At 45.5% G+C, this 20,038-nt stretch overlaps 1 protein-coding gene across 1 annotated transcript in view; it reads left to right on the plus strand.

The window, feature by feature from the left end:
- The first annotated feature begins 2,473 nt into the window (after positions 1-2,473).
- The window catches only part of QSER1 (glutamine and serine rich 1), a 159,712-nt gene continuing 142,147 nt past the window's right edge, over positions 2,474-20,038 (plus strand). Inside the window, exon 1 of the mRNA XM_069738904.1 lies at positions 2,474-2,758. Coding sequence (XP_069595005.1) covers positions 2,655-2,758 — 104 coding nt within the window. The 5' untranslated portion in view covers positions 2,474-2,654. The remainder of the gene's footprint in view (positions 2,759-20,038) is intronic.

Below are 20,038 nucleotides of genomic sequence, written 5' to 3' on the forward strand. Positions count from 1 at the left end.
CGTGCTGTATATACCTGCTGTACAGTGTTTATACCTCCTGTACCCGTGCTGTAGTGTATATGTCTCCTGTACCTGTGCTGTGTATACCTGCTGTAGTGTATATGTCTCCTGTACCTGTGCTGTATATACCTCCTGTACAGTGTTTATACCTCCTGTACCCGTGCTGTATATACCTGCTGTACAGTGTTTATACCTCCTGTACCCGTGCTGTATATACCTCCTGTACAGTGTTTATACCTCCTGTACCCGTGCTGTATATACCTGCTGTACAGTGTTTATACCAACCTCCTGTACCCGTGCTGTATATACCTGCTGTACAGTGTATATACCTCCTGTACCCGTGCTGTAGTGTATGTGTCTCCTGTACCCGTGCTGTATATACCTCCTGTACCCGTGCTGTAGTGTATATGTCTCCTGTACCCGTGCTGTATATACCTCCTGTACCCGTACTGTATATACCTCCTGTACCCGTACTGTAGTGTATGTGTCTCCTGTACCCGTGCTGTATATACCTCCTGTACCCGTACTGTAGTGTATGTGTCTCCTGTACCCGTGCTGTATATACCTCCTGTACCCGTACTGTAGTGTATGTGTCTCCTGTACCCGTGCTGTATATACCTCCTGTACCCGTGCTGTATATACCTGCTGTACAGTGTTTATACCAACCTCCTGTACCCGTGCTGTATATACCTGCTGTACAGTGTTTATACCTCCTGTACCCGTGCTGTAGTGTATATGTCTCCTGTACCTGTGCTGTATATACCTGCTGTAGTGTATATGTCTCCTGTACCTGTGCTGTATATACCTCCTGTACAGTGTTTATACCTCCTGTACCCGTGCTGTATATACCTGCTGTACAGTGTTTATACCAACCTCCTGTACCCGTGCTGTATATACCTCCTGTACAGTGTTTATACCTCCTGTACCCGTGCTGTATATACCTGCTGTACAGTGTTTATACCTCCTGTACCCGTGCTGTATATACCTCCTGTACAGTGTTTATACCTCCTGTACCCGTGCTGTATATACCTGCTGTACAGTGTATATACCTCCTGTACCCGTGCTGTATATACCTCCTGTACCCGTACTGTAGTGTATGTGTCTCCTGTACCCGTGCTGTATATACCTCCTGTACCCGTGCTGTATATACCTGCTGTACAGTGTTTATACCAACCTCCTGTACCCGTGCTGTATATACCTGCTGTACAGTGTTTATACCTCCTGTACCCGTGCTGTAGTGTATATGTCTCCTGTACCTGTGCTGTATATACCTGCTGTAGTGTATATGTCTCCTGTACCTGTGCTGTATATACCTCCTGTACAGTGTTTATACCTCCTGTACCCGTGCTGTATATACCTGCTGTACAGTGTTTATACCAACCTCCTGTACCCGTGCTGTATATACCTCCTGTACAGTGTTTATACCTCCTGTACCCGTGCTGTATATACCTGCTGTACAGTGTTTATACCTCCTGTACCCGTGCTGTATATACCTCCTGTACAGTGTTTATACCTCCTGTACCCGTGCTGTATATACCTGCTGTACAGTGTATATATCTCCTGTACCCGTGCTGTATATACCTGCTGTACAGTGTATATACCTCCTGTACCCGTGCTGTAGTGTATATGTCTCCTGTACCCGTGCTGTATATGTCTCCTGTACCCGTGCTGTAGTGTATGTGTCTCCTGTACCCGTGCTGTATATACCTCCTGTACCCGTGCTGTAGTGTATGTCTCCTGTACCCGTGCTGTATATACCTCCTGTACCCGTGCTGTATATACCTGCTGTACAGTGTATATACCTCCTGTACCCGTGCTGTAGTGTATATGTCTCCTGTACCCGTGCTGTATATGTCTCCTGTACCCGTGCTGTAGTGTATGTGTCTCCTGTACCCGTGCTGTATATACCTCCTGTACCCGTGCTGTAGTGTATGTCTCCTGTACCCGTGCTGTATATACCTCCTGTACCCGTGCTGTATATACCTCCTGTACCCGTACTGTAGTGTATGTGTCTCCTGTACCCGTGCTGTATATACCTCCTGTACCCGTGCTGTAGTGTATGTCTCCTGTACCCGTGCTGTATATACCTCCTGTACCCGTACTGTATATACCTCCTGTACCCGTACTGTAGTGTATGTGTCTCCTGTACCCGTGCTGTATATACCTCCTGTACCCGTGCTGTAGTGTATATGTCTCCTGTACCCGTGCTGTATATACCTGCTGTATAGTGTATATACCTCCTGTACCCGTACTGTATATACCTCCTGTACCCGTGCTGTACAGTGTTTATACCTCCTGTACCCGTGCTGCCTACATGTGCACCCGCTGAGCCGTTTCCCCCGTCGCTGCCCCTTGCTCTCCCACATGACGGGCTGCGGCGGCCGCACCAGATGTTGCTGCCATGGAAGGAGCGGAGAGCGGCTGCACTAGGCCGCTGCCACCAGAAGGGGGAGCGGGAGGAGGCGCCATGAGCGGTGCATCCTGGGAAATAAACCAACATGGGGAGCAGCCCCGTGCTCAGCGTGCGCCTCAGCCCCACGGAGTGAGAGTCTGACGTGACCCCCCCCCTCTGCCGCCATACCACGGCCGCTGCGTCACCGCCTCCCGGGGACGATGTGAGGGGGCTGGAAGCGAGGAACCGCAGCCTCTCCCGGATGATGGACAGGAACTACCCGACTCCCACCTTCGCCGACCCGCTGGCCCCAGCCTCCCCCGCGGCCTGGGCCTACGAGCGGAGCGCGGCCGGGATAAAACCCAGGTATGCACGGCTGCCAGGGCGGGGAAGTGGGGTAGGCAAGCCCGGGGATGTGAGGCCTCGTCCTGCAGGCCGGGATTCCCCTCCTGTCAGCGGCCAGAGCGGAGGGAGGGCCCCCGCACAGTGCAGGGGAGGCCGGGGATCCTCCCAGCAGCAGGCCGGGCCCCAGCACTGACACCCGGGCCGGGCGTGCTCCCAGCACCGCCTGCTCTGAGGCACCACAGCTCCCATCGTGCCCTACTGGGAGCACCTGGAGCAGAGCCGCTGCCCTCCTCCTGCCCGCAGCAGTGTGCCGGTGACAGCTGGCGCAGTGGGTAAGACGCATGGCAGTGATCAGAACTTTTCCCACTTTCTTGCCCCGTCCATAAATGTGACCTGTGGTGTTAGTCCGTTATGGAGGCTGATTGCCGCATGTCTCCAGAGCAGCCAAATCTATCTCTGCAATGGGCATCACCTGCGAGACACAGGCGCTGAAAGGGTTATTCCTAAAGCATTAACTTCTCCTTAGGGCTGGGGCATTGCTAGCTGTCTTTTAGGGGGGTACCTTACTGATTACTGAGGGTCTGACTGTTGGGATGCTCTGTAGTTTTGTCTCCAGTGGAGGTGTGCACCTCTGCTCCACTCATTGTCTATGGCCGAGTGCTAAAGGGAATCTGACTGCTGCCCCATTTGAGAGCAGCATAATGTAGGGGCAGAGACCCTGATTCCAGAGATGTCACTTACTGGACTGCTTGCTGTAGTCTTGATAAAATCACTGATGTCTCTTCTGCGTATCTAGAAGTGCTGAGCGCAGTATAACCCGTCCACACCACTGATTGGCAGCTTTCTGTGTACACTGTGCATAGACAGGAAGCTGCCAATCTGCTTTGTGGGCGGGGTTATCCACGGCTCATGAATATGGAGGAGCAATGGCAGCAGGTTTACTGGTCCTCTAATATTCTCCTGCTAACAGTCATTTTATCAAAACTGCAGCAAGAAGCCCAGTGATACATCACTAGAATCTGTCTCTGCCCCTACATCCTACTGCTCTCAGAGTAGGTGGCAAAAACTCGGTGACAGATTCCCTTTTAATACTTTGCACTCAGCGTTAACACTTTTTTGTATTCTTTGTCTGTAACTTGATATCGAGGAACCAATTTTGTCCTGTATTTGAGATCTGATTATAGTCAGACCGAGCCACAGTGGCCAGACTGGGCTACCTGTCAGTGAAGCTTGGGGTAAAAACAGAATAGGCATCACTCATCCAATGATGCCAATGTTGCTCTAGCAGCTCTGAACTCTGTGGTTATGTACTGTTTGCCGCGGTAGGGCCGCGGTGGCCTGGGATTGGCTGCCGCGGTGGCCTGGGATTGGCTGCCGCGGTGGCCTGGGATTGGCTGCCGCGGTGGCCTGGGATTGGCTGCCGCGGTGGCCTGGGATTGGCTGCCGCGGTGGCCTGGGATTGGCTGCCGCGGTGGGACCGCGGTGGCCTGGGATTGGCTGCCGCGGTGGGACCGCGGTGGCCTGGGATTGGCTGCCGCGGTGGGACCGCGGTGGCCTGGGATTGGCTGCCGCGGTGGGACCGCGGTGGCCTGGGATTGGCTGCCGCGGTGGGACCGCGGTGGCCTGGGATTGGCTGCCGCGGTGGGACCGCGGTGGCCTGGGATTGGCTGCCGCGGTGGGACCGCGGTGGCCTGGGATTGGCTGCCGCGGTGGGACTGTGGTGGCCTGGGATTGGCTGCCGCGGTGGGACCGCGGTGGCCTGGGATTGGCTGCCGCAGTCATGTGTTCTAGATGAGATGCCATCGCTGCAGCCTGCCAGCAAGGACTGATGAGGAGGAGAGAGCCTGCAGTGGAGTGTCCGGGGCTTCCATGGGTTATCAATGCTTATTTTGTCATTTCAAGCTTCACCTGCTTTTTTGCGGGGCCATCATTTTCTGCTCTTGAAGTTAGTCAGTGGTATAAGGAACTTCTCAGACGGCTGTGGAAACCTGATTGAATCTTGCTTATTTTCAAAAAGGAAACCATGGGCCAAATTGATAGTTTTCTTCTTTCTGTCTTTGATATTCAATGAAGTTTCTTGCATCAAATTCTTCAAATTGGCACATGCAGTTTGAATATTGCGCAAAATTTTAAAAATGCTCTATTTACAGTAACTATTTTTATGGCTCTTTTTAGCAAAAATTCACTGAAATGTTGCAGAATTAGTGCAAACGTTCCAGGTGAACAGAAAGTAACATGAGTAAATTTGCACAAAAACATTGCATCTTTTTCAGAAGTCTCAATTGATGACACAACCGAGCGGTGGCATGAATGACTGCACAATGTCTCCGGCTCATTCACACTTTCATATTATGAACTGTCTTTTTTGTGTATATGGTGTTTTTCTTCTGTACTTGGCTTTTTCCAGGAGATCGCCTCAGATAAACTTCTCTACTGTTTTAGATACCTTGAATTTCTAAATGCAGGTTAGGCTACATTCACACTAGCGTCATTTGGCCTCCGTCGCAATGTGTCATTTTGGAGAAAAAACGCATCCTGCAAAGTTGCCCGCAGGATGTGTTTTTTTTCTCTATAGACTTTCATTAGCGACAGATTGCCACACGTCGCATCCGTCGTGCGACTGATGCACCGTGTTTTGGCGGACCGTTGGCACAAAAAAACGCTACATGGGCTTGGGCAGCTTATGGAGACTCTACATCCAGACCCTCTGTGCTTCTACTGACATTAGCTCAGCCCACCATTAGCGATCGTTTGCTGGAACCATTACTTTCATGTCTGCCAGGGACCTGTAGCAAGAGCCCTTCTACTTTCTGGGTATCTGTGCCCAGATGTCATCTGCTTTAAATCCGCAGATGTGTTATCCACCAAACTGTGAGTGAATGTTTGTGTGGCAGTGACTTCGTAGCACCAACTTTGTTTCCTTATATGTATGAAATATTGGGAGAATATGGACACATGGAGCAATTTTTTTCTTTAGTGCATGTATTTCTGTGTAAAACCCCATTAAGACTTTTGCGCCGTTTGCTTTTTGTAGCCTGGCTTCAGATGGAGTTAACTGAGAATTTTGACTGTTATTTTAGAACTGGTATCTTCTATCTTCTGAGCTCCTAGCCACCCAGGTCAGTGCAACTTTCATGTGGTCAGCAACCCGCTATAAATCAGCTGAAACAGAAGGAAGATACGTTATAAACTTTAACTGACTGAACCCCAGCTAACTGGAGCTGAAGCCAGCAACACAGCCTATAAAGGGCAAATAGTGCAAAAGTCTTAATTACAGATGAGTGGATTGGGGGTTTGGGTTCTGTGCCCGACTCAAACTTTATTCCAAAGTTCGTTTCGGGTACCAGAACTGTACCCAATCTCTCTCTCCTGAACTTTGCAATGGACTTTTAATTCGGGTTTGTGTATGTCTAGTCTTAATGGACCCCAGTGATTCACTTTCCTGAGACAATGCTAGGTGAAATCCCGAGAAACAATGAAAACCCTATATTAAAGGTCACCAATCTAACCCAAGAAGAGGTGCGAAACCGGCTAAATAAGATTAAAATAGATAAATCTCCGGGTCCGGATGGCATACACCCACGAGTACTAAGAGAACTAAGTAATGTAATAGATAAACCATTATTTCTTATTTTTAGGGACTCTATAGCGACAGGGTCTGTTCCGCAGGACTGGCGCATAGCAAATGTGGTGCCAATATTCAAAAAGGGCTCTAAAAGTGAACCTGGAAATTATAGGCCAGTAAGTCTAACCTCTATTGTTGGTAAAATATTTGAAGGGTTTCTGAGGGATGTTATTCTGGATTATCTCAATGAGAATAACTGTTTAACTCCATATTAGCATGGGTTTATGAGAAATCGCTCCTGTCAAACCAATCTAATCAGTTTTTATGAAGAGGTAAGCTATAGGCTGGACCACGGTGAGTCATTGGACGTGGTATATCTCGATTTTTCCAAAGCGTTTGATACCGTGCCGCACAAGAGGTTGGTACACAAAATGAGAATGCTTGGTCTGGGGGAAAATGTGTGTAAATGGGTTAGTAACTGGCTTAGTGATAGAAAGCAGAGGGTGGTTATAAATGGTATAGTCTCTAACTGGGTCGCTGTGACCAGTGGGGTACCGCAGGGGTCAGTATTGGGACCTGTTCTCTTCAACATATTCATTAATGATCTGGTAGAAGGTTTACACAGTAAAATATCGATATTTGCAGATGATACAAAACTATGTAAAGCAGTTAATACAAGAGAAGATAGTATTCTGCTACAGATGGATCTGGATAAGTTGGAAACTTGGGCTGAAAGGTGGCAGATGAGGTTTAACAATGATAAATGTAAGGTTATACACATGGGAAGAAGGAATCAATATCACCATTACACACTGAATGGGAAACCACTGGGTAAATCTGACAGGGAGAAGGACTTGGGGATCCTAGTTAATGATAAACTTACCTGGAGCAGCCAGTGCCAGGCAGCAGCTGCCAAGGCAAACAGGATCATGGGGTGCATTAAAAGAGGTCTGGATACACATGATGAGAGCATTATACTGCCTCTGTACAAATCCCTAGTTAGACCGCACATGGAGTACTGTGTCCAGTTTTGGGCACCGGTGCTCAGGAAGGATATAATGGAACTAGAGAGAGTACAAAGGAGGGCAACAAAATTAATAAAGGGGATGGGAGAACTACAATACCCAGATAGATTGGCAAAATTAGGATTATTTAGTCTAGAAAAAAGACGACTGAGGGGCGATCTAATAACCATGTATAAGTATATAAGGGGACAATACAAATATCTCGCTGAGGATCTGTTTATACCAAGGAAGGTGACGGGCACAAGGGGGCATTCTTTGCGTCTGGAGGAGAGAAGGTTTTTCCACCAACATAGAAGAGGATTGGTGGAGTCGAGGGGTTCAAGAGAGGCCTGGATGTCTTGCTGGAGCAGAACAATATTGTATCATACAATTATTAGGTTCTGTAGAAGGACGTAGATCTGGGGATTTATTATGATGGAATATAGGCTGAACTGGATGGACAAATGTCTTTTTTCGGCCTTACTAACTATGTTACTATGTAATGTGCTTACTGACAGATTCTTAATTAACTCCATGTCTGTAAAGGTCTGTGAAATTAATGGTATTAGGTAAGCAAGTAAAATAAACTCATTCTGCAGCAAGCAATGGACCGTGCAACACAGAAGCTATGAAATGAAAGCAGTGCATAATTGTAGTGAAACCCAACTGTAAAAATGTGTTTTGTTTTTTATTTTACTAAAGCAGCATAAACATACCTTTTAATCTACTGTTCCCATATAGTGTTTGAAACATAAGATGCTTTAGGGTAAAAATGGCGTTTTTCCCCCCTCCCCATGTGTGAGGCTAAGTGCACACGTTCAGGATTTCTCACAGAAAATTCCTTAGTAAACCGGACATCTTCTGCAAGAAATCCGCAAGAAAACCGCATGCGTTTTTGCCGGGTTTTTTTCTGGACACTTCCCAATGCATTTAGTAGTGGGAAATCCGCAAAAAACCTGCAAAATTAATGAACATGCTGCGGTTTTTACCGCGATGCGTTTTTTTTTATGGAAAAAAACGCAACATGTGCACAAAACATGCGGAATTCATTCTAAATAATGGGATGCTTATTGTATGCAGTTTTTCTTGTCATTTTATAGCGTTTTTATTGGGAAGAACCGCGAAAAAACTGCAACGTGTGCACACAGCCTAAAACAGTTGGCATCTTCCAAGCAGAAGCCACTAGAAGAATGGTTTTTAGCGGCTTTTGAAGGCTGAATTGGTTAAAAGTACCACCAAAGACAGGACATGCGCACACAAAGTTGTTCTTATGCTGCAGTGCATGTGTTCATGCTTTTCAACATTTATTCAGCGCTTTTTCAGTTGGGTACGGGCAGAAAATGCCCTGTGCACATACCCTGACACTGGATCAAAGGAGGAAATTGTAAACTAGACAGTCCGATATTGTGCTAAATATTGTAGGGACTTCTCCATAGTGCAGCAGCTCATAAAGACAGAGCTATTCCTTTCGGAAAGTAGTGCAATGGATGATCCCACAAACAGGCGATTATTTGTGTCTAAGGGCTCATATCCATGTGTGAAGAGAAAAAAAAAAAAAAAAAAAAAGTTCTGATATCAGGACCAAAAAAACACACGAATACAATCCGATTTACATCCGAGTGCAGTGCGATTGCTATCCGATTGCAATGCAATTTTTACATGAGCTTTTACATAGAGTAATTCTGTCATTTACACATAGTTTTCAAATGAAATATTCTTCAAAATATACATTACATAGATATGAAAAGCCAGCAATTCTGCAGCATACAGTAAAATCACAGCGTGACAGGTTAGAATAGATATATACATATAGAATAGATATATAGATTTCAGTGATATATGTGTGTGTCAGCAATTCAGCAGCCACGAATTGTAAAATCACAGCAGGACCCAACAGCATAGAATAGATGGATTACATACAGTGTATATACACATGGAATAGATAGTTATACAGATGTCGGTGACATGTATAATTAGTATTAGATGGTGGCCCGATTCTAACGCATCGGGTATTCTAGAATATGTATGTAGTTTATTTGCGAAGATTTCAGAATAATACAATGAATACACAGGATTCGGCCGGCCGGGCGCGACCAATTAGCGAAGTGTGGTTCAAATCCCGCTCCAATTCGCGGCCGGAGTGCGTCTGTCGCTGATTGGTTGCGCCCGGCCAGGCGCAACCAATCAGTGAAGCCAGGGGCAGCTCCAGGTTTTTGAGGGCCCCGGGCGAAAGAGTCTCACAGCCCACGCAGTATATAGCACAGCCCACGCAGTATAATAATAATCTTTATTTTTATATAGTGCTAACATATTCCACAATGCTTTACAGGTTGCACACATTATCATCGTTGTCCCTGTTGAGGCTCACAATCTAAATTCCCTATCAGTATGTCTTTGGAATGTGGGAGGAAACCGGAGTACCCAGAGGAAACCCACGCAAACACGGAGAGAACATACAAACTCTTTGCAGATGTTGTCTTTGGTGGGGTTTGAACCCAGGACTCTGGCGCTGCAAGGCTGCTGTGCTAACCACTGCGCCACCGTGCTGCCCAGTATATAGCACAGCCCACGCAGTATATAGCACAGCGGGCACCATATCCCTGTTAAAAAAAAAAAAAAAAGAATTAGGTAAAATAAAAAATAGTGTTATACTCACCTACCAGCGGCCCCCGGATCCAGCTCAGGTCTTTAGCGATGCTCCTCCCGACACTCCGTTCCCAGTAATGCCTTGCGGCAATAACCACTGATGATGTAGCGGTCTCGCGATACCGCTACGTCATCTGGGATCATTGTCGCAATGCATTCTTGGGACCAGAGCGTCGCAAGGAGCGGGAAAGGCTGCCATGGACACCGGAAGGTGAGAATGTAATGATTTTTTTATTATTATTATTTTTAACATTGTTTTTACTACTGATTCTGCATAGGCAGCATCAATAGTAAAAAGTTGGTCACACTTATAGAGTTAATAGCAGCATTAACGGACTGCTAAAACGCTATGGGGGCACTGACTGGAGGGGAGTAGGGAGGGGCCAATTCGCGGCCGGACTGTGCCTGTCGCTGATTGGTCGCGCCCATCCGGCTGCAACCAATCAGCGACGTGGGATTTCCGTTACAGACAGACAGACAAACAGACGGAATTGGACCTTAGACTAATATATATATATACAGTAGATAGTGTGTTCAGCTTACTGTACACGTAATTAATATACGATCATCTTTCTGAAAAAAAAAAATGGCATGGGCTTCCGCATAATTTTCTTAACCAGCAGAGGGAAAGCAGACGGCTGGGGGCAGATGCTTATAGCCTGGGAAGGAGGTAATACCCATGGAGCTTCCCAGGCTTAATGTCAGCTCACAACTGTATTAGGTTGGGTTCACATTGCGTTAACAGCAGCCTGTTCAACACATGCATTAACGGGCTGCTGTTAACGCAAGTGCCGATATGGCATTGCGCTAGCGCAGATAGAGCTGGCAGATGCTCTATTTGCGCTAGCAGTGACGGATACAGAAATGCTGCAGCCTGCGTTGCAGGGTCCGTCACTCAATGACTGCACATCACTAGCGCACACCCATTGTGGGCGTGCGCTAGCGATGCGTCCGACATATGACTTAATGGCGGCGTTAACGGACTGCGTTACATCACGTTATGCCACGGTGTAACGTAGTCCATCTAACAAGCGCTTATAGCGTAATGTAAACCCAGCCTAACCTTTACTGGCTATTAAAATGGAGGACTCCCCTCTCCCCCCCCCAAAAAAAAAAAAAAATTGACCTTTTGGTTCCCCTATAATTAATAACCGCAAAGGCTGTGCATACAGCTGTGGGCTGATATTAATAGCCTTAGGGTATGTTTCCATGTTCAGGAATCGCTGCGTTTTTGATGCCATGTTGAGCCGCGGCGTCAAAAACGCAGCGTCCACATGTTACAGCATAGTGTAGGGGATTTAATGAAATCCCGTCTCCACTATGCATTAAAAGACACATGCGGCATAGCCGTGAAAATGCACATGCGGCGCGTCTTTTAAGAACGCAGCATGTCCTTACATTGCAGAAACAATGCAAGAACAACGCAGGTGACCTGCCAGTGACCTCTGGTGCAGATTTGGTCAGGATTTTACCTGCATAAAATCCTGACCAAATCCTGATGCAATCCTGAACGTGGACACATACCCTAAGAAGACGGGGCCATGGATACTGCAGCATGGACGTGAACAGCTCCCATAGGTTATGATGAGTACTTGTTCTATGAAAAAAACAAACAAAAAAAAACTACTGTGGAAAAAGGGATGTTTGAATGAGGCCTTATTGCAGGGGTTCATCTACGTAGCAGATGAGTTGCATCAATAAGATATGCGGTGTTAGACCTTCAGGGCTGTCTGTCCTAATATTTATGATTGATGTATGTAGACTGGCACTAACACTGACTGAAAAGTAAGAGCAATACAGCACAAAATAATAAAAATCGTTCATGAAAGGGAATAGCATAGTTAGAAAGTATGTGCATAGAAAGTATGTGTATATAGTATACTAGTGTATCATAGAAAATGCCAATATGAGTACGGGACTAAATCGCGACCAAACATCAGCATCATAGGTAAACCACGTGACCCGACGTCGGGCACCGCATGAAGACCCATAAGGCTGGCGGGGATAGCGAGGACAGGGTGCACGTGTGTGTGCTGGCCCGCGGCAATAGGTGAGATATGCAGAAAATTGCGTGCAGTGGATGCTGACAAAGATCTTTGGGCAGGAACTAAATTTACTCAGGACGGACAGATCGTATTATTATTTATTATTATAGCGCCATTTATTCCATGGCGCTTTACATGCGAGGAGGGGTATACATAATAAAAACAGGTACAATAATTTTGAATGCAAGTCACAACTGGTACAGGAGGAGAGAGGACCCTGCCCGCGAGGGCTCACAATCTACAAGGGATGGGTGAGGATACTTTAGGTAAGGATAGAGCTGGTCGTGCAGTGGTTTTGTCGATCCGTGGTTACTGCAGGTTGTAGGCTTGCTGGAAGTGGTAGGTCTTCAGGCTCTTTTTGAAGGTTTCGATGGTAGGTGAGAGTCTAATATGTTGCGGTAGAGAGTTCCAGAGTAGGGGAGATGCGCGAGAGAAATCTTGTATGCGATTGTGGGAAGAGGAGATAAGAGGGGAGTAGAGAAGGAGATCTTGTGAGGGTCGGAGGTTGCGTGTAGGTAAGTACCGGGAGACGAGGTCACAGATGTATGGAGGAGACAGGTTGTGGATGGCTTTGTATGTCATGGTTAGGCTTTTGTACTGGAGTCTCTGGGTAATGGGGAGCCAGTGACGAGATTGACAGTCGAGAGGCCGGGGAATAGTGGGGGGGGCAGGTGGATTAGTCGGGCAGCAGAATTTAGAATAGATTGGAGGGGTGCGAGAGTGTTTGAGGGGAGGCCACAGAGCAGGAGGTTACAGTAGTTGAGGCGGGAGATGATGAGGGCATGGACTAGGGTTTTTGCAGATTCTTAGTTTAGTAACTAAATTTGTAAGTAGAACACCAGGATTAAAATACAAGACAAAACACAAACCGTAGATAAAAACACAAGTATATGAGATGGCATATGCGTATGACACAGCAGGCCAGTGATCAGAGGAACGGGCAAAACTGAGGCTCTCACTCAGACCCTGCAAATGTAACGTAATGTTTGCAGGTTACAAATCCACCTCGATTCAGGTTGGGCAAGGTGTTGGGACACTCTACCTTCACCGATACTGATGTCAAGTGTATCAATACCCTTGACTCGCAGGAGATTACTATTGCAGTGATGGCATAATTTTAAGTGGCGTGGTATTGTTTTAAGCGTGGATGTGTCCGTGTGGTCTGTTGCCGCTTGTGTGCCAAGTAATTGTTCCCTCACACAAACTTTGAGTTGGCCTGAGGTGAGACCAATGTAGATCAAGGTGCAAGTGGCATAGTATATGTTTTTAGATGTACAGGGAATACTTTTTAATTTTGTAACTCTTTGACCCACTGGAGTCCATGAGAGTCACAGTACTCAATGTTACAACATGTCACGCAGCTTCCACACCTATTGCCAAAATTATCTAAGAAAGTGGTCCTGGGGTACGCCCAAATACTGGCTATGGACTGCATGGTCGCGCAGATTTTTGGCACGTCTAATGGTGACGGCTGGTTTGTCTGGTATTAATTTAGCAATAGTAGGATCTATTTTAAGAATGGGCCATGATTTTTACAAAGCAGCTCTCGTATGTGTGAACTGGGAGCGGAAATTTGTAATGAATCTTGCTTGTTCATTTGCTTTATTGGCATTACTGTTTTTATAGAGCAAGGTATTACGGGAAGAGTATTGTGCTCTACTATAAGGTTTTTTTTTTTGACCATTCGGCGGCTCATAAAATAATATTTCAAGTTCTTCAGCCGCTTCTCAAAGTCTGTGGAACATATCCTGTGAAGGCAGAGAAACTGACCAATAGGGAGCGATTGTATCACGTGTCCAGGGTGCGAGGAGGTGGCATGCAGCAGCATGTTGGCAGATGTCGGCTTTCTATAGATGTCTGTATCTCGCCATCCTGATCTCTCCTCAATGGGACATCCAGGAACTCAATCCTGTCGTCGTCACATTTGAAGGTCAGATGGATGTTGAGATCATTGTTATTCAAGCCAGTCTTCAATTCAGATAGATTTCTATACTATCAGGTCATGGTAATGGCTGTCATTTGTAACAGTCACAGCATTTTTTACCTCTGTAGACGACAATATACGGTAATTCAGACTACTAGCTGCTTTTGTGTTGACCCTTTTGGGATACTACAACCCCCCAGCATAGTTTCTTGAACTTCCACAGGTTGCACGCCTGATAGCTTGTTCTCATTAACTGGTTAAGTCTGTTCTTTATACTTGTAGAAATAAAACCTTTTTCCTCCTGGCCTTTTTACAGAGCTGCTCTATAGCGCTAACTCTGGTAAATGTAACCGTACACCTCCTCTGTGATGATTTGTATCCAGAAAACGTTCCTTCGGCAGCATTTGCATTCATGGATGGGATACTGTTCTGTTGTGGCAGGCAGAGCTGGTGTCTGGATTGGGTTTTTACTCTTTGTCCTTGCGTTTTACATTTTGGCATAAATGTATTTGATTATTTTATGTGCTGGATTATCCCGTTCTGCAGGCCATTTATGGATTTCTTAGTGAGCCAGTGGGTTATGCATAGACTGTGCAGTTGTCTCAGGCTTTAAATAAGCGGAGATATATTGTCTGATCGCTTGTATAAGATTCGTATATATTTTACACCCATAAAAAAGATCAAGGTGGATCACCCCTCAGTCCCCTCTATGGTAGGAATTGGGCATCTTGAATTTCAGCTTGTCTCATCCTGCTTTCCTTAGAAAGCAAGCACTGCCTTATGGGTCCGATCTGCTGAAAAGTTTTTTCCACACTGTAAAGGGTATCTGTCACCTGGTGTCAGCTTTTTAATCTGAGGGAAATGGGGATGGAGATCATGACTTCTGGTGTTTCCCTTACTGGACACATTACTGTAGTTTTATCTGTTGCACTGTGAGGCCATGTTCACACTATGCGGTTTTTACTGCGGAACCGCTGCGATTTTGCCGCTGCGGGTCCGCAGCTGTTTTACATGCAGGGTACAGTACAATGTTACCCTATGGAAAACAGATACCGCAGTGCACATGATGCGGAAAAACCCGAAAAAAACCACGCTGAATTGCTGCGGAAAAAAAGAAGGACCATGCCACTTCTTTGTGCAGAATCGCAGCGATTCTGCACCCATAGAAATGCATTGATCCGCTTACTTCCCACATGGGGCTGTGCACACCATGCGGGAAGTAATGCGGATAATGTGCGTGTTATACCCGGGGTGGAGGAGAGGAGACTCTCCTCCAGGCCCTGGGAACCATATTTGTATTAAAAAAAAGAATTAAAATAAAAAATCATGATATACTCACCTCTGAAGTCTCAGTGCTGCACGCGGGCGTCCGGTCTCAGGTTTGCTATGCGACCAGGACCTTCGGTGACGTCGCGGTCACATGACCGTGACGTCACCGCAGGTCCTGGTCGCACAGCATCTTTGGAACCGGACCGCCACCTGCAGCGCCGAGGAGATCGGGACGTCAGAGGGTGAGTATACCATGATTTTATTATTTTTAACACTACTATTGATGCTGCATATGCAGCATCAATAGTAGGGGTAAAATCCCGCAGCGGAACCCGCAGGACAAACTGCGATAAATCTGCAGGGATAACCGCAGCGGGTTTGCCCTGCAGATTTATCAAATGCGCTGCGGGAGAACCCGCAGGATAAAAAGGAACGTGTGAATGTGGCCTAACCCTGCCAGCATCACTGACGGCCTTCTGTCTACACTGTACATAGACAGTTGCAGGAGACGAGGGCGACGAGGATTAGGTGTTCAGTAAGTATGGTAAATTTAGATTCACTAAAGGAGTCTGTGTGATTATTTCAAATAAAGGACTTAATTCTGGATGTCTTTATTTACCATGTAACTATAGGATTGGTAATGGATAGGTGTCTTATAGACGCCTCTCCATTACTAACCTGTGTGCTTGGGTGTCACCAGACAATACAAAGGTGACATCAATGCCACAAATATGAACCCCACTTGCCACCGCTACAGGGCAAGTGGGAAGAGCGAGGCTAAGTGCCAGAACTGGTGCATCTATAAGATGCGCCATTTTTGGGGCGGCTGAGAGCTGATGTTTTTAGCCTGGAGGAATGCCAATATCCATGGCCCCTTCACAGGCTATTAATATCAGTCCACAGCTGTATGCATAACCTTTGCTTGTTCGATTTTATAGTGGGGTGTCAATTTTTTTCTGGGGTTCCCCTGTAAACTATCCAGTAAAGCCTAAGCAAACATCTGTGAGCTGATATTAATAGCCTGGGAACCTTTGGCTATTGGCTCCTTCCCAGAATATTACCATCAGCCCTCGTCTTTCCCTCTGCTAGTTATTAAAATTATGCATTGCGGACCGTGCAAAGTCTATGCTGCCGGTTATACTAAACTAAGCTAGGTCTTTGGTGCTGGAGCGAGCATGATAGGATTTTACAGTGCTCGCTGCTGCACTGAACCCAGTACCTAAGGGTGACGAGCAGGACCCTACATAGTTTAGGCTAGCCTGCAGCACAGAATGAGATTAATATAGTTACTGCAATGATCTGCAAGCCAATGAGAAGTACCTCACCCAGGTTCAAATTACAGGGCTCATGTCACTGCCTGCCAGCAATGCCGCACGTCCATCGCCCTGACCACGGCATGTGCAGCGCCGCCGCCAACCATAATGTCACAAGCAATGTGAGCGAGACTCCACATCGTACGCTGGAAAAGATGTTAGACGCATAGCACAGAGGTCTCCATCTTGCATTAGGGCTAAAGAAGGGCATAATGACAAAGTACTGTTTCTCATATCGTCAGCTTATAAGGGGCAGTATATAGCAGCAATGTTGCTAAATCATCGACACCCATAACAAAAGTGGGCACAGTAAATATAAGTGTAAAGTTACATGTAATGAAATTCATTGTATACAAATACGTATATACAGCTCTGGCAAAAATTGAGACCACCACATCAAAACCCTGTCATGGGCAGCCCAATCTCCAGACCTGAACCCCATTGAAAACCTCTGGAATGTGATCAAGAGGATGATGGATGGTCACAAGCCATAAAACAAAGAAGAACTGCTTACATTTTTGTGCCAGAAGCACTGTGAAAGACTGGTGGAAAGCATGCCAAGACGCATGAAAGTTGTGATTAAAAATCATCCACAAAATATTGATTTCTGAACTCTTCCTGAATTAAAACATTAGTATTGTTGTTTCTAAATGATTATGAACTTGTTTTCTTTGCATTATTTGAGGTCTGAAAGCACTGTTGTGTTTTGTTTTTTTTTAATATTAACCATTTCTCCTTTTCAGAAGAAAATACAAAATTTGTTGCTTGGAATTTCGGAGAAATGTCAGAAGTTTATAGAATAAAAGAACAATTTACATTTTACTCAAAAAAATAAATAAATAAAAAAAAAAATATATATATCAGAATAAGAAAAGCAGTACAAAAAATTATTTTTTTGTGCTGCTTTTCTTATTCTGTTCATATTGTTGGAAGTCATTGGACCACTGGCTGGGAGAGCTTTGCACTGCGTTAAGGTATTTTCTGATGCTGTTCCAATTTTGATTATATATATATATATATATATATATATATATATATATATATATATATATATCTCTATCTATCTATCTATATACAGTGGGGCAAAAAAGTATTTAGTCAGTCAGCAATAGTGCAAGTTCCACCACTTAAAAAGATGAGAGGCGTCTGTAATTTACATCATAGGTAGACCTCAACTATGGGAGACAAACTGAGAAAAAAAAATCCAGAAAATCACATTGTCTGTTTTTTTAACAATTTATTTGCATATTATGGTGGAAAATAAGTATTTGGTCAGAAACAAAATTTCATCTCAATACTTTGTAAAATATCCTTTGTTGGCAATGACAGAGGTCAAACGTTTTCTGTAAGTCTTCACAAGGTTGCCACACACTGTTGTTGGTATGTTGGCCCATTCCTCCATGCAGATCTCCTCTAGAGCAGTGATGTTTTTGGCTTTTCGCTTGGCAACACGGACTTTCAACTCCCTCCAAAGGTTTTCTATAGGGTTGAGATCTGGAGACTGGCTAGGCCACTCCAGGACCTTGAAATGCTTCTTACGAAGCCACTCCTTCGTTGCCCTGGCGGTGTGCTTTGGATCATTGTCATGATGAAAGACCCAGCCACGTTTCATCTTCAATGCCCTTGCTGATGGAAGGAGGTTTGCACTCAAAATCTCACGATACATGGCCCCATTCATTCTTTCATGTACCCAGATCAGTCGTCCTGGCCCCTTTGCAGAGAAACAGCCCCAAAGCATGATGTTTCCACCACCATGCTTTACAGTAGGTATGGTGTTTGATGGATGCAACTCAGTATTCTTTTTCCTCCAAACACGACAAGTTGTGTTTCTACCAAACAGTTCCAGTTTGGTTTCATCAGACCATAGGACATTCTCCCAAAACTCCTCTGGATCATCCAAATGCTCTCTAGCAAACTTCAGACGGGCCCGGACATGTACTGGCTTAAGCAGTGGGACACGTCTGGCACTGCAGGATGTGAGTCCATGGTGGCGTAGTGTGTTACTTATGGTAGGCCTTGTTACATTGGTCCCAGCTCTCTGCAGTTCATTCACTAGGTCCCCCCGCGTGGTTCTGGGATTTTTGCTCACCGTTCTTGTGATCATTCTGACCCCACGGGGTGGGATTTTGCGTGGAGCCCCAGATCGAGGGAGATTATCAGTGGTCTTGTATGTCTTCCATTTTCTAATTATTGCTCCCACTGTTGATTTCTTCACTCCAAGCTGGTTGGCTATTGCAGATTCAGTCTTCCCAGCCTGGTGCAGGGCTACAATTTTGTTTCTGGTGTCCTTTGGCAGCTCTTTGGTCTTCACCATAGTGGAGTTTGGAGTCAGACTGTTTGAGGGTGTGCACAGGTGTCTTTTTATACTGATAACAAGTTTAAACAGGTGCCATTACTACAGGTAATGAGTGGAGGTAAGAGGAGACTCTTAAAGAAGAAGTTACAGGTCTGTGAGAGCCAGAAATCTTGATTGTTTGTTTCTGACCAAATACTTATTTTCCACCATAATATGCAAAAAAAATGTTAAAAAAACAGACAATGTGATTTTCTGGATTTTTTTTTCTCAGTTTGTCTCCCATAGTTGAAGTCTACCTATGATGTAAATTACAGACACCTCTCATCTTTTTAAGTGGTGGAACTTGCACTATTGCTGACTGACTAAATACTTTTTTGCCCCACTGTATATATATGTAGCGATGATGTCATAAAGGTTGCCCTAGCAAAGATGTCATAATGGTTGCTATGGTGAAGATGTCATAATTGTTGCCATGGCGACGATGATGTCATAATAGGTTGCCATGGCGACGATGATGTCATACTGGGTTTATGGGCACGGAACTATGGAATGGAGGATACGTATGATAGATAGATAATTTATTATTACTACTAGCTGAAGAGCCCGGCGTTGCCTGGGCATAGTAACTAACTGTGGTTAGTTATGACAAATTTATGATGATTATCCTCCATACCATAGTCCCGTGCCTATATACCCATCATACACATCCTCTGTCCCATAGTCCCTTGCCCATATACCCATCATACAGTTGTGGCCAAAAGTGTTGACCACCCTGCAATTCTGTCAGATAACACTCAGTTTCTTCCTGAAAATGATTGCAAACACAAATTCTTTGGTATTATCTTCATTTAATTTGTCTTAAATGAAAATACACAAAAAGAATTGTCCTAAAGCCAAATTGGATATAATTCCACACCAAACATAAAAATGGGGGTGGACAAAAGTGTTGGCACTGCTCGAAAAATCATATGATGCTTCTCTAATTTGTGTAATTAACAGCACCTGTAACTTACCTGTGGCACCTAACAGGTGTTGGCAATAACTATCGTATATACTCGAGTCTAAGCCGACATTTTCAGCCCACTTTTTTGGGCTGAAAGTCCCCCTCTCGGCTTATACTCGAGTCATACCCAGGGGTCGGCAGGTGAGGGGGAGCGGGGGCTGTCTAATTATACTCACCTACTCCTGGCGCGGTCCCTGCAGGTCCCTGCTCCTGGTGCTGGCAGCTTCCTCCTGTAC

This window comes from Ranitomeya imitator, chromosome 9 (assembly GCF_032444005.1).
Source record: "Ranitomeya imitator isolate aRanImi1 chromosome 9, aRanImi1.pri, whole genome shotgun sequence".
Classification (NCBI taxonomy): domain Eukaryota; kingdom Metazoa; phylum Chordata; class Amphibia; order Anura; family Dendrobatidae; genus Ranitomeya; species Ranitomeya imitator.